The following is a 15,581-nucleotide window of genomic DNA, read 5'->3' as shown; positions in this document are numbered from 1 at the left end:
ATAAATACTAACAATATTATAATTAATGTTAACCAAACAATTACCTAATTCAAAACTAAACTGGATAATGGCTAAACAGAAATGAATAATTTGTAAAAAATCTGTCATTAATGAAGATAGTAATAGATGATGTGTCTAATTACAGAATTTAAGAATGTATTATCAATTAATTTAAAGCATCTAGAAAAAACTGTTAGAAGAAAGATCATATAAATCTCAACTTCCTGAAGCAGAATAACCATATTTTTAAAAATAATTAGCACTTATGTTATCAGTTCCTCCAAAATTAATTTTATTTTTTACAAATAAATAGCCCAACATATATTGTAATTGTTGATTAATATTATAAATGTGGTGTATGCATTCTATTCATTATATATAGTTATATACAATATATCTATTACAGTAGAACCTCTATTATCCGGACTAATTGGGAATGAAGATACTCCGGATAAGGAAAAATCCGGATAATCGAAAAAATAATAAATGACAGTGAAAGACATGTACATACAGAATTAATAATTTTTATTTGTCTAGATTTACATATAACTTCAATATTAAATTATTTTTTATTAAGAAATTCAATTATCGATTTTTATTTAAAGCTAGCTGTTCTTTTTGAAGCTGCTAAATCTCGAATACTTTTAAGACATAAGTTGTCCCGAGTTACACTCTTCTTAGCTCTAAAACCACTTCACGGCGACATCTAAGCACCGAAAAGCTTCAGAATGCATAGGATCAATATCTCTTACTTCGCAAATCTCTTCTTCGTCTTCTTGATCTTGTTCATCTGAGGCAGATATTTCTTTAATTATTTCCTCGACATTCGAAATTTGGAATCCAGGATTGTTTGCATCGCAATTTAACCACTCGGTTACATCTTCTTCGTCACATTCGGCACATATTGAAATTTGTGCTATTGCTTCCGCAATGTCTCCTACACCACTTTCTACTGTGTTACTGGAATTTACTAATGATCTTTTCAAAATTTTGTTCCATGCATTCCATCACGTACGTACATAAACAGTGTCACAATTCGCCAAGTGCAAATCGGCAAATTCGTACAATTTTTATTTATTTTGAACAATCTGGATAATCGAAAATCCGGATAATAGAGGTCCGGATAATCGAGGTTCTACTGTATTTGCTTAAGTATTTATTTTACATTATTAATTACATTTTAATATATAAAATTATTCTGTAACTTTTAAACTATTCTAAATGCACGATACTATATGCCATTACTATAATGATCAATTAATTTCCAATCTAGTACTATGAAACTATAATTCAAGTTGTTGTCAGTTAGAATATTGCCATCATATTTCCTATTTTCAACAATATATATTCAAAACACAGGGTATTTAAAAAATTAAATTAAATTTACAAAACTGGAATAATTCTACTTATGTCAGATGAATGAGAACATTACTCAGAAAGATGTAGTTCTGAAGAATATTTCAGAAGTTCTATAACAGCAAGCTTATATAAAATTAAAATATTTTTATCTGTAAATATTATATTAATGTAAAAATAATTAAACACGTTATTCATTCACAATATATTATATTGTGTGAATTTTGTATTTTTATTAGCATCTTTAAAAAATAAAAAAATAAATCTTGTTTACATTCAAAATAATGCTTACCTCGAGTTACACAGTTGTTAAATATTTTCTCTATAAAAGCTCTTTCTGAACTTCCAGGTAAAATGGATACTTCATCAAGAACACTTAATATACCTCTATCACAAAATTCTTTTAAATCTGAATTTGAATTTCTTATTGTTACTTGGGAAGGTGTCTGTTCTATTAAGTTTATCATTGAAGAAGGAGATGTTACAAAAAATTCTTCTGTATCCCAAGAAATATTTTCCTAAATATATTAAAATTTATATTAATAAAATAAACATTTTTGAAACAATGAAAAGAATGAAATTAATAAAACTATACTTGTGTAAAATAATTAATCAAAATTATTATTTATTAACAAAAATACACAATATTTCAGACATACATATAGTAATTAAATGAATTCAAAATCTACTTAATACAATATTAAAAAAGAAAAATACTCAAATTATACTTTAATTTAATATTCAATACATTAAATATTTTATATAAATAATTTGAATAAATTATTTAAATTATAAAATAGAAAAAAAAACATATCACATTAATATGGGGTCTGAAATATATATCAGGTTATGAACTTCAAATTCAAACTTTATTCACTTGTATTTATACAGCTTTGTGCATTTTATAAAGAAAGATATTTATAAACTAACTCTCTCTCTCTCACACACACACACACACACACACACACACACACACACACACACACACACAACTTGTTTAATAGGGAAATTAAATAAATTATTGACTAAATTGTGTGCATAGCCACTCTCTGTTGGGACCTATGAAATGTTCACTTTTCAAAAGGAATGTTAAAATTTCAGGTAGGTTCACATAGGATGATCATTTGAGCCTGATCAGAAATTGCCCCATAATAAAAGGGACAGACGTCATATTAATAAGTAAGATATATAGTATCTTATTGATATTAACACATTTATCAAAATACATTAATATAAATTTAAATAATACATTAAAAATCTAATACACAATAAATGTAGTAATACATAGAAATATACTGAACAAATTTTATTGGTAATAATTTTTGTCTATAAAATTTTCAGGTATCTTCCCTAAGTAAATTCCTGTTTAAAATATCTATTAAACTATTGAATAAAATATTTCTTCAACAAAGTGTGAATTTTCATCCACTAATTTACATAAAGGATAATGAGTCTACAGAGAAAAGTCAATGTCACTGAGATTTTTTGATATGGTGCAAATTAATAAATGTATTTGAAATTTTCTTTTCTAAATATATTTTTTAAAAGATGTGAAGCGTGCAATGCCATAATGTTGTAAATGCCAAAAAAACAAACTTTTCAGGAGAGAGAAAAAACACTTTTTCTAATGAACAAACTTTAATCAAATGCTATAAAAATTATTTTAACAATTTACACTTTGGAATAAAACATTGGGTTTAATTTCAAACACCTAAGTATGATGGTAAGGAAACAAAAAAAGTTTAAAAACAGGGTTAGAGCCATAACATTGTAAATGCCAAAATTGTGCAAGTGCATAAAGTTGTAAATGCCAAAACCAATTGCAATCATAAAATTAATGTTTCTACAGCTGAAAAACAGTTTTGAATACCAAAAACTTACATTTAAATTATTAAACACAATTTACAAATTCAATATCAATTTTGACATTAAAAACTGGTAATAATCTATTAGTGACTGCTTCCGGCTTCAACAATGTTGGGCCAACAGTTCTGGTACTTGAACTGGGCTGTAATCTTTATCAATTGTAATATAATTATGATAAATAAAGGAAAATATAAACAATAAGATATTAATTTAGTGTAATAAAAGTTAAAATGTATTTAAAAACTTCAAATTTGAAAGATAAATGGAAGTCCGAATAACATTTTGAAATATCAAATAATAAGGTGATACAGGTTAACTATTAATAAACTGGCATTCAGTTATCCGGTTCTGTGTAAAAAACTCACTGCGTTACAAATTGGAATAACAAAATGATGTAAATGTAAACCGTAACATTTTACGCACCAAAAGTCACGTGGCTTGCACTTTGGCGCTTATAACGTTATGGCTTGCACATAAATTCATCTTCAAAATATAGCCACTTAGAGCACCACTATCGCCACAATATTTTTTTGTAGGAAAAAACATTGCATTTAAAATTCATTTCTTCAATAAAACGTATTTTGAGAAAAATGGCATTTACAACCTTATGGCATTGCACGCTTCATGTAATGTCTACTGGAATTTTTTTTATATAGTTATGCATCACTTGACATCTATAGTATGTTCTATGAAGTAAGATGTTATGTGATTTTAACATTGTGCAAACATCTTATGTACTGTACTGGTACATACTGTACATAGCAAAGCTATATAGGATACTGTAGTGTACCTGTATTGACTAAATATCCAAGCTACTGTACACATACACTATTAAAATGCTTATTATATAATTATTCCTAAATGTCATAATTTTTTTTATTTGTTATATAATAATTATTTTAAAACTGAAAAAATCTGAAAATTTTTTCAAGATTTTCTGGAAACTAAATTTTATATCCAGACAATGCTAGTTATATAACTTCAGGTTTGGCAGAGCAATTATTTGGTACACAAGATGTAAGATCAGTGTTTTCAAGATCAAACTTTCTCCCTATACTAATCACATTTTTCCATCAGATTAGGCCAACATTTCCCAAGATTTTGATAAAAATGTCCCATTTTCAAATATTATAACCTCATGCACATGCATGTGATTGAATGTTGCTTAAACAGCTGTTATGTTGACTTTATTTTTAATTAAATGAAAATAAGTAGCCTTAAAATTATTCTATTTTTAGAATATAAGTTAAAATAGAAAACATAATAAACTGCTTTCTAACTTGAAAAGAATTGTTTTTGATATTTACGTAAGTAATTTGTATAACAATATCTAAATAATAAAGCTAATCTAATAATCTAAATAATTGAAAATAAATAATTTTATTCTCTATGAGCTGATGGAAGTCAACTACAGAGAGAATAAAAACAAACTCCAAGAGTGGCCTACAAGAAAAGGCTGTGAATTAAGTATTTTGTCAGTTATGAAACTTTCCCATCATTATCATCATTTTCTATTGTTCTTAAAAATTCTTTTTTTAAATTAAAATGTGACAAAGCCTTTTTGAAACTTTTGTAAGTTTTACTAATAAATATTTTGTTTTAAACAACTTAAAAACCTACTTGTGCATATCTTTCTTGCATTGCTAAGAAACTTGAATTATGAAATAAACATTGTAGTCTTTCTTGACAATAATTATGACAAAAATCTTCTAATGTGGCACCATTTTGCCGACCACAAGTAGCAGGATTCTGAAAACCAGGTGAATCAATAATATGTATAGAAGCAACAGTCCTCCCTCCAGATGAAAGTGATCTAAAAATTAAAAATTGTATTACTATTATACAATTTATTATTGCAAACAAAGTTTTTGTTTTTTAAATTTCATTCTTACCGATTAATAAGAGTGAGCAGCACTGAGAAAATTTCTCCATATAATCCAGCTACTATTGCTTGAAGTGCTTCAATTGCTTCAATTCCACCTTCACTAGAAATTAAATTTATTATTAATTTATTTTTAAATTTTTGGAGTTATTTTGAATATATTTAAATGAAAATCAACAACTTTAGTGCCTTTTGTTTTGAAGTAATATATGCTCATAAATATGAACCAAAATAGCTCAAAAGTGCTTGTTTTTTAAATATTTAAAGAATTCCATCTAATAAAATATAAGTTTCTTAATTTGAATTAAACTTATTATTCTTCAATAAAGTATGATGATTTACTTCATAGAAAAAAACAAATTTAGAAAAAAACACTAACAGATGAGCCTGACATTGCCAAGCAAAAAAATAACAACAAAGATTAAGATTATTACATTATTTCATACTTCTAACCCATCTATTATATTATATTATAGTATTTATATAACTACAAAAGTTATCTTATGTAAGACTTTATCACACCAAGTGACCAATCTAACACATTTTGAAAATACTTATAACTTTTGTAGTTATATAAATCAAATCCTATAACAAACATTAAAACAAAAACCATATAAAAAGTTTGGTTATTTTAGCCTACTATTGTCATGTTTATCTGATACTTGGATGGTACAAAATGGCACAATTCCATTGGTCAAGTAGACACCAATTGAAAATATGATATCTTAAATTTTTTCAGATATCATATTTTTTCCTAATGTTAACTCTTAAGTAATTATGCCATTCACAACTGAATAACAAACGGTAATCTGCCAACCAATCAAATTTGGCAAAAAAACAGATTAAATATTTAAACTTGGCACCCTCAAAAACCACTTAAAACATATTTTGTGTTTGCCGGTAACCTCATATGTAATTTTTCTATTTGAATGTCACCATATCAATGGTTTAATAGAAAGACAGGGCCATTGCAAAAGGGGGTTGAAGTAATTCTACCAAAAGTAGTTTCTGATCTCCTGGAAGAGAGGATTGTCAACAACTACTAATTAATACTGGTCTACTATTAATATATGGAAAGTGATCTGTGTGATTTGTGCATGTTTGTGCACAGGTTGTGATGGCCTCACACATGATCAAAATTGCTGAAAAACTTCATATAAATTTGTTTGAATACAAAAATCTTGTAAAAATGCAAGAATAATTGCTTATATGTGATAATAAAGTGTTTATATTTTTGCAACAAATTGTATAAACTACATGAGAATTATGTTCTTGTAAATATCACATTTATAGAAAAATTTATTGGGCTGCAATTTGAAAAAATTGTAAACCGAAAAATTCTGACTGTCATCTGCCTACCCTTCCTTAATCTCAAGAATAGAGTTAGATAAATGAAAGTTATATAAAATAAGACTAGATATGGAAAGCATAGAGACAGAGACCAAATTAACTGTATACAAACTTCCAGTTTGGACCAGAAGCCACATTACTTCAATTCAAAATTTTCCCCTGAATGGAGTTAAGATAGATAACTAGCATGACTCTATTGCTAACAGGAAAAGTATGATGTACAGGGGTAATACACCATTAAAAAATTTGAGAACATTGTGACAAAAAATTGCAGCCAAGCATTGTGATGATGTCACAATAAACAATCGTTCATTAGAATTAGTTTGGTTTATTTGGTTACAGCAATGTGACACACAAGCAATCTGCCAAGAGAGATGCATTCTAGGAAGACTTTTATGTAAAGCTGATCCCTATTTAGGTGTTACTAACAAGAAGAAAATCCAGAAGACTAACTACCAGTGTTCAGTAGTTTTATCCACTCAGTTGGTGGAGGGTGCTTATTAGAATTAAGAAAGTTTCATTCAGAAATGAAAAAACCAGAGTTGTTAGATGTGGAAAATTAAACAGTTATAGACTTTTCACAAAATAACACTTTTTATTTCAACACAGGCAAGTACTATGTACTACCTGTCACAGTAATGATACAGCATGTCTACTTCATGCTCTATCACTGTCGCAGTAATTAATTAAATATAATACAAATATACATATCATATGAAACCCGATATTCATAAGCAAATACACCTACAACTGCCGTAAATGGTCGGGCTGAATTTTGGATATATGATTATAAATCAGAAATAAATTTAGCACTAGAGTTAGGCATTAGGCACCATCTCTTATTAAAAAATATTTAATTAATCAATTATTATTGTACTTATTAATTTTAGTAATAGATGGTGCCTAATGCCTAACTCCAGTGCCAAATTTATTTCTAATTTATAATCTTATATCCAAAATTTAGCCCAATCATTTACGGCAGTTGTAGGTGTATTTGTTTAAATATAATACATTTATATCCTTTTTTGTAAGAATTATATTTAGTTTATTATTTTCTTAAATTTTTTGCCAATAGATGGCACTACATGTAAAGCCAGCAAATTGAATGTAGATAGAAAGTAATTGATTTATAGAAATGCAATTGATGTTCTGGAGTGGGATGTCTGACATTATCTAAGTTAAAAGTATGTGAATGTAACTGCCAAATTTCATAGCAATTGATCAAATAGCCTAGGAGTGTATACTGAAGTAACAAACAACCATCCTCATTTATATACATATAAAAATCCATCGATAGGTGGCATTGTAACACAAATCGTATTTCTTTCCATATATCAAACACATGAAACACCATGCAACTTTTGGTTATTGGGTTTCCTGAAGGACATCTACCGTAAAAGACCTGCATCTGTGCCAGATCTGAAGGATAGCATTCGGCTCCATGTTCTGGATATTCCAGCAGACTCACTGCATTCAGCTGTGGAAAATATGGTTTTGCGATTAGAGCACATTGTTCGAAATAGAGGAGGACATATTGAGCAGTTTTAGTGCAACATAGTTCAACATTTATATGTGCATGCATATTCAATATTTCTGTGTGATCCAGTGCCACCTATCAACGGATTTTTATACTATTTTTTTATTTTTAAGAAATGTCAAACACATCATTTGAAATATCTGTAGTCCAAATTTTGTCTCATTTCGAGCAGTAGAACATACTCCAAAGCTATCTGAAGTGGGAACCTTATTTCTTGCTAATTCTGTAGATTAAATTAACAACATTTTAAAATGATTTATTAAAAATTCTGAAAACTCCAGATTATATACTAAATATACCCTAACATTTAAAGGCTTAAAATTTCATGTTTTGATGTATATGTTGTTCAATATATGTTAACAAAACTCTAAATTCCAACAAATTCAAATATCTAAACAGTAAGAAACAATCTTGATATATCAAAACAAAATAATGCTGGTTCTTTAGAAGTCTTTTAAAATTAAAAAGAAAATTGTTAATATCTTAGATAGCAGCATGTAACTTCTGAAGATGACTTTTTAAGTTAGAAACATTAATATATATTAGTATATAAATACCAACAAAATATTTACAATACTAGAGTAGATAACTAGAGAGATGATGTTTCTTTTTTACAATTTGGACTGATAGAAAAATTCTATGGACTTAACCTGTCCTGTGTTATTCCCAACAATTCTCAGGGTCATAACCTCTGACCTCAAGCGTTTGACCTGAGATATCTCATTACAGAATCAGTATGTTTTTGGAACTAGATGCCGCCAGTTGTTATAATTTTAATATAAAAACTAACTTCCAAAATATAAATTTTTTTGTTTTTATATTTATTAATATATCTATTTTGTTTCTGAAAAATAAAAAACTAATTTCAGACGACACAATAGCCATGGTTAATTTTTTTTAAAATGTAAAATTTTTCATTAGACTTAACATCGACAAGATAAAATTTATCAACTCCATCATAGAATTGTTATTTCCTCAAGAGGGGTTTGAAAGGACTGAATGAAAAAGACTTATCCTGTATGTACAGTCTATTTTTGTAAAATTTATAAAAATTGTGTTGCTTCAGTGATGTAAAACTTTTTATAATTTAATTTAAATATTTTTGTATTAATTGATACTATGTTTGCAATGCTTTTATATATCGTTAGTCATAATTCATAAAAATATGACAAAAAGTTCTTATGCAATATGACCACTCTAATATGTCTCAGAAATTACCTCTTCCACAATAACTGGAAAACTTAACATTTAGTCTCAATAAAGCCAATTCAGTCCAATTTAAGCAAAATATTCTGTTGTCATAGAACAAAAACAAATCACCAATAAAACAAACCAAACAATAATTTCAAACACAGGTTTAGCTATATAACTTTTAAAGAAGCTACATCAAAGTTTCAAACAACTAGAAAAATATTCCTAAAAACTAGTCATTTTCTGATGTTAGAAAGTTATTTGCATCTTTCTTGTTAAAATATCCATATATAACAGTAAATATCCCACCCATGAACACCCTATCAATGCTCATGACTGATATTAATTAGTGCTACCAATCAGTATCAGTCAATAATGTCAAACATAAATTATCTTCTTGTCTAATCTACAGTAGCTTATTTCAAATACTAAAGTCCAAAAATCATTTTTGATTTAAATAAAGGACTAAATAAAATAAATATCACTTTACAGAATTTAGAAATATTTACTCCATATATTAAATTTTTGAATGAATTTAGCTTATTAAAAGCTAAATTCATTTACCATTTTAAATTTGCAAATAAATTCTTCAATATGCATATTAAGTGGCTTACTTAAGACAAGACAACAAAATGTCCTATATTTGCATGATATGGTCTAACTATTTAGCATTGTAAGAATAAAACTCTCAAATCTACACAAAGTTTTTCTGAAGTGCAATTTATTTATAGAAAATAACATTTACATTTATATAGAGTGTAGATATCAATGATTTCTTTCAGAATGAAAATTCAAATGATGGACTAATCAGTCAGATTTCTAGATCTGAATCAAATACAGTATGCTGAGGTGCTCTAGACAGAGAATTTGCAAATTGATCAGTACCTTAAATGAGCTAAGTTCTGATCTTGTTGAAGAGTGTAATTTGTTTTCTATAGGGCTGATTAATTAACAATCTTATATTGAATACAATTCATCATTATAAAAATTTCTGGACACGAGAAGGAATTATTTACCTGTGCATTGAAAATATTTGATATCTCAGTTTGAAATCCTATGTTATCTTGATCATAAATCAAAATAACATAGGAACAATTATATGTAACAATGACTTGTTACATATAATTGATAATGCAAAAATAAGAAACATTATAATTACATTTGATTATATAAACACAATTTCATTGTTATACTAACATACAATATAAGTTTCAATAAATTTTGATAAGTGTCTTTGATTTATTTTTTTGATTTTTTATTTTTGAAAATGACTTTCAGATTAATTTTGAATACCATTGTAATTTATAATGCTGATCTAATAATCTAGGATGCTAAAATATTAAAAAGGATTAAATTGAAAAGTTATTAATAAATACTCTGCATTTCTTGTATATGTGAGAGATAGCTATATAGTCTCTTTCTCAATATAGATAGCTTTTTGACCTTATAGAAATAGGACACAAAAACATTTTGTTCAGAATATCTGGCTTTCTAAAGTAATCTTAAAAGTTATATGATTAGATTTTGCATTTAAAATTTTTATTTATGTTTATATTGGTTATACTTATGCTTTGTTGCTATAACAACAGAGTGTTTTGTTTTAATTTGGTCTGAATTGAATTTATTTGTCTTCAGAGAACCTGAACTGTGGAGTACCTCAAATATCTAAAACATCCAGAGATTTGAAAGTATAAGAATAGTAATCTTGTGTAAGAAACTTATGTTAAAGCATGATGATGAGATGATTCATAGTAACACTGTAATAAATGAATGACCTATTTACAAAATAAAACATATTTACCTAGAAGGATATTTTCCAAGTGATGCAGATGAATCTGAATTAAAAATTCCTTTTGATAACTCTTCAACAGTAGTACCTAATAAATTAGCAGCTTTTTGTGCACTTTGAGGTTTTGTAAATTGAGGTCTTCCATTTGTAGCTATATTAATTTAAATCCACAAAATTAAAATTCAAGAACATTTCTTATCACTTTCAACGGTAGACAAAAATAATAATAAAATTCATAAAAAGTCACCTCTGGAAGCACCAGCAACTCCTAAGTGATATATTGCTGCTAAAATATTAAGAATAGCTCTTAATTCTTTTTCTTGAATTTCAAGGGTTTGCATTGCAGCTTTAATGTACATCCAAGATAAGCTTGCTTTCTGTTGATCATCAATCTTTAAAATTACAATAAAAGGCTAATTAAAAGCAATTTTCAGCAAGCAAACATAAGTGTCTAACATTAAAATAAAAACCAATTTATATGTTTTAAATTAATAAAGAGTAAAAATTATAATCCAAAAAGTAATTCTGAAAAATTAATTTAAATTTACAATTAATTTTGGATATGTTGACTGCATTAATAAGTTGACTAATTATATTATAAATATAAATATGTATCACTTACCCTTTGCAATGGAGTCATAAATAAGCAAGTTTCAGTTAAATTTTCTAAGTATAATTCTTTCCTATTGAATTAAATTAAATATTTTTATTAAATAAATTTCTTAATTGAATTTTTGATTTCATCATGTAATTTTATTAAAAAATCATTGTTAATCTCTGACATTATTAAACATACAAATAATTATTTTAAATGAGTTTATCAACCTCATAGAATTTGCATCATCATCATATTAATTTAAGTTCTTTTTTTTTTTTTTTTTTTTTTTCAATCCATCTTTATTTGTATTAGGCCTATGCCTGTTACAAGGGGAGTTTTGTTCTACACACTTTAACTAGCAATTATATAGTTACAAATTTTTAACAAAATTATACAAATTATAAATAGATTTTAACTTAGCCACATGGAAAGAAAAAAATACATTTCTTATTCCGAGGAGCACTCATTTAAAAAATTTAAATCGAAACTTTGTCTTAGGACTATTGCTTTTCCGCATCCACAGACCAGATGAAATTTAGAGAAATTTTCACGACACCTCGGCCATTCACTTTTAGAATAGATATAAATCTTGTTTCAATCATTATTACATCATTATTAAGGCGAAGCTGGGCGAAGAACCTCCTAACACCAAAGGGGAGATTAAGTAACTTATAATTATTGATATTTGGGTAGTCCAGTATTATATTATATGAATTCGGCAGCTTTCGTGACCGGATATCCTCCGCGTCCAGTACCAATGAATTCTCCATTACGCTTCTAGTAAGCTGTCTACATAATTCTTCACTAATCTCCGAAAGGTGTATAATCGGCCCCATCGAGAATCCAAAATTATTGATTATTCTAGTCAGTTGACTTACCCAGTTCTTTCTCGATTCTGAACGTAATGATTTCCAGTATAATTGGTTCAAAAGGCTAAATAACAGCTGTCCGCTCTCTTACCTTCATTAAAAATTTTTACGCATCACTTAACCAACATTGACGTCATTCTAAATCTATGCAATTCCAATCTCAGAATGCTTCCAGGGAATTTATAGTCCAGTAAAAATACTCTCCGTATGAACTTAGTTGAATCGTCTCTAACTTCTGATATTTTGGCAAACACCAAATTGGGGCTGCATAGCTTGTTGCGTTAACAATTACTGAAAACAATTTAAAGTAAGTTTGAATGTTTTTCAATTTAATTTTTGAAAATAGCATTACTAAACTTCATATCAACTTATTTGCCTTGACCAGTGAGACCCTGACTTGTTTTTCAAAGGACAGCATAGGGGTTAAAATTACCCCTAAAAACTTTATTTCATTGACTATTTTTAATTCCTCTTTATTAATATAAAATAACATGTTCTTCTTTGAAATCCTAGAACCATTTCTAAACACCATGATAGCCGATTTCTTCGGATTAATATTCAATTTTAATTTATTAAAATATAAAGTTGTTTGCTGAATTTTCCTCCGTAGAGCGGCAGCAGTGGGGGCGATTATCACAATATCGTCTGCATAAACAATGGAGTGAACTATATTAACATCAAATTCCAACCTCTCCTGCTCACACCTCTCTATATCAACAGTCTGGCGACTCATAAAAAATATTTAATCTGAATTACTTCTTCCAGATTTAAATCATACGTAAAAATATTACCATCTTTTATGAAATAATCGTCTCTAACCTTTATTTTATGACCCTTAGCTTTTTCTTGACTTATCATTAAAGTTAATTTTTTCCTTCTGATCCTGGATCTCTTGCATAGATCTGCTATAAATAGAAACTTTCCCTTTCCTGTACCGGATAACTTTGACCTCTTTTTCCAAAACTCTCGCAAAATCGAGTTTCTCTCATAGCTAGAACTTAATAAAATTTTCACAATAGATTTATCTTCTCCATCTGACACACTGACCACACCATCAGGCAAACAGTCAGGTAATCCTAGGTCGTTCTTAATATAATAATTAATTTCATCCGTGAGATCGTTTGTCTTGAACGGGAAGTTCAGGACTATAATATTGTTCTTTACCTTCTCGTTTCTCAAAGAATCAATTTGAAACTCCAGCTTACCTTGCAGTTGTTTGCCAGACTTAACTATCTGGTCGAGGTCGATCACTCTCTGGACGGCTTTATCCAAATCCTCTCTCAATTCTCTATTCTCTTTCTTTAGTGATGTTACTTCTGCTTTTATCGTACTTAAATCTGAATTTAGCTGTACAAACTTTTCCTGAATCAACTCGTATATTCCTTTTAAAGTGTATTGAGTCTCTTCCGTTTCACATTCTTCTTTTTCCGCTGCCGATACAAAGTAGTCTTGAATATTTGAGTCTCTCACTATCCCACTTTTAGTTTTAGAAGGGGTTTCTACAATTTGTTCTTGTTCACCATTCTTCAGATTTGATAACTCATCTCCTCTCTCTAAGACTTTCGCGCTACCTTTCCGGGGTCTTCCACGCCTCTTACTTTGCATATCTGCACGATCAATCTCCTGTGGAGATCTAGCCAAAGGCCCGGGGTTAGACTCTATCCCCGCCATTTGCAATAAACACCTTATTAAACTTATTCTTAGAATATTTGTGTATTCGTGAACTTTCTGATACACCATATTCAATTACTTTCCACACTGCTACCGTAAAACGTCACTTCTAGCCTCACTTGAAAAGTCTATTAATTTAAGTTCTAAAAATGTTCATTTTTAAAACACTTTCTTCCTATAACAGTTACTATTAAAATTTAAACACAAATATACATGTCCAAAGTCAGATTTGAATGTAAAAAGCTAACAAACTGAACAAAAAATCTTAACTCTGTTTCCAGTCAGCCAAATTTATTTATTTAATTAGCAAATATATTATAAAATTTATCTTTTTCTTATTTTGTTTTTAAAATCGTATAATTTTGTTGTTCTTCTTACTTAAAATTATTAAGAAAAAATTATATTTTTTCTTTTTAATGAATTATATTTTTTTGATTTCAACAACATATTATCTAAGTACAATTCATGTAATAAACTGATTTTTATATTGTTACCTCAAAATATTAAAGTTTTTATATTATTTTTCAATTTTTTAAATTTAATATTATTTTCAATTTGCTATTATTCAGACAGTTTGTTATAAACACTTGAAAGTTACAACAAGAAAGTTACTTGAAAGTTATACGATTAAATATGAAATGATACCAAATAATTACTATAACAATTTCTATTTTTATATAAATTTTAAAATTTTAAATAAATTTTAACATTACTTTGAAAGTAAGGACAATCAAGAAATTTTAATATTAACTTTAAATAGGACTAAATTTAAGTTTTTAAATTTAAAATTTATAGAGAAAAGACTTTATTTAATAACTACTAATTTAAAAAATTAATTTTATACACTTATAATAAATCCTAAAAACTTCACACAATTCTTACATCATATGAACTATATTTGAATGATTAGTATTTACAACTTGATATGTTAATATAAAAACTAATAAAACATTTTTTAAAGAATTAATTGCACATATACTTAATTTATATTAAAAACACTAAATTTAGAATGCTTGTAAATATCTTCAAATGCTTTTGAAAACAACAAAGGATTACATAAACATTAAATTTTTTTAGTTATGTTAAGTAAAATTACTAGTCATTAATAATTACACAAATCAATGTTTTAATGTATGTAAATTTAAACTTTAATAATTAAAGTTTAAATTATATTTTTAATTAATGCAAATCTCACCTAATTGGCTTTAAAATCAATATTTTTCAAATGAAATTACTGTACTAAACTTTTTTGAAACTAAATAACGTATTTATATTAAATAATGGACTAGATCAATATTAATACTAATCAAAATTAAAATACGAATATGCATTCAAATTTGAAAATATAAAAGTATCAATTGTAGAACTTGTGATAAGAAGGGTGACAATCACAATGTTTAACTTTCATTAGTTTACATTGGAATACTCTGCTCTTCCAAATAAAAATGTATTATTTTTACATATCATTCATA

At 27.3% G+C, this 15,581-nt stretch overlaps 1 protein-coding gene across 1 annotated transcript in view; it reads right to left on the bottom strand.

The window, feature by feature from the left end:
• Window positions 1-15,581, bottom strand: part of LOC136980983 (unconventional myosin-XVIIIa-like) — a 116,959-nt gene that overhangs the window by 76,240 nt on the left and 25,138 nt on the right. Inside the window, exons 8-13 of the mRNA XM_067277183.1 lie at window positions 11,594-11,654; window positions 11,219-11,363; window positions 10,984-11,122; window positions 5,115-5,207; window positions 4,843-5,035; window positions 1,649-1,874 (exon numbers count right to left, since the gene is read on the bottom strand). Of these exons, the coding sequence (XP_067133284.1) occupies window positions 1,649-1,874; window positions 4,843-5,035; window positions 5,115-5,207; window positions 10,984-11,122; window positions 11,219-11,363; window positions 11,594-11,654 (857 nt within the window). The remainder of the gene's footprint in view (window positions 1-1,648; window positions 1,875-4,842; window positions 5,036-5,114; window positions 5,208-10,983; window positions 11,123-11,218; window positions 11,364-11,593; window positions 11,655-15,581) is intronic.

The sequence above is a fragment of the Centruroides vittatus genome, unplaced genomic scaffold, assembly GCF_030686945.1.
Source record: "Centruroides vittatus isolate TY-2023 unplaced genomic scaffold, ASM3068694v2 contig_738, whole genome shotgun sequence".
Taxonomy (NCBI): Eukaryota; Metazoa; Arthropoda; class Arachnida; order Scorpiones; family Buthidae; genus Centruroides; species Centruroides vittatus.
The sequence above is the reverse complement of the archived record's forward strand: the minus strand, read 5'-3'. Positions and strand labels throughout refer to the sequence as shown.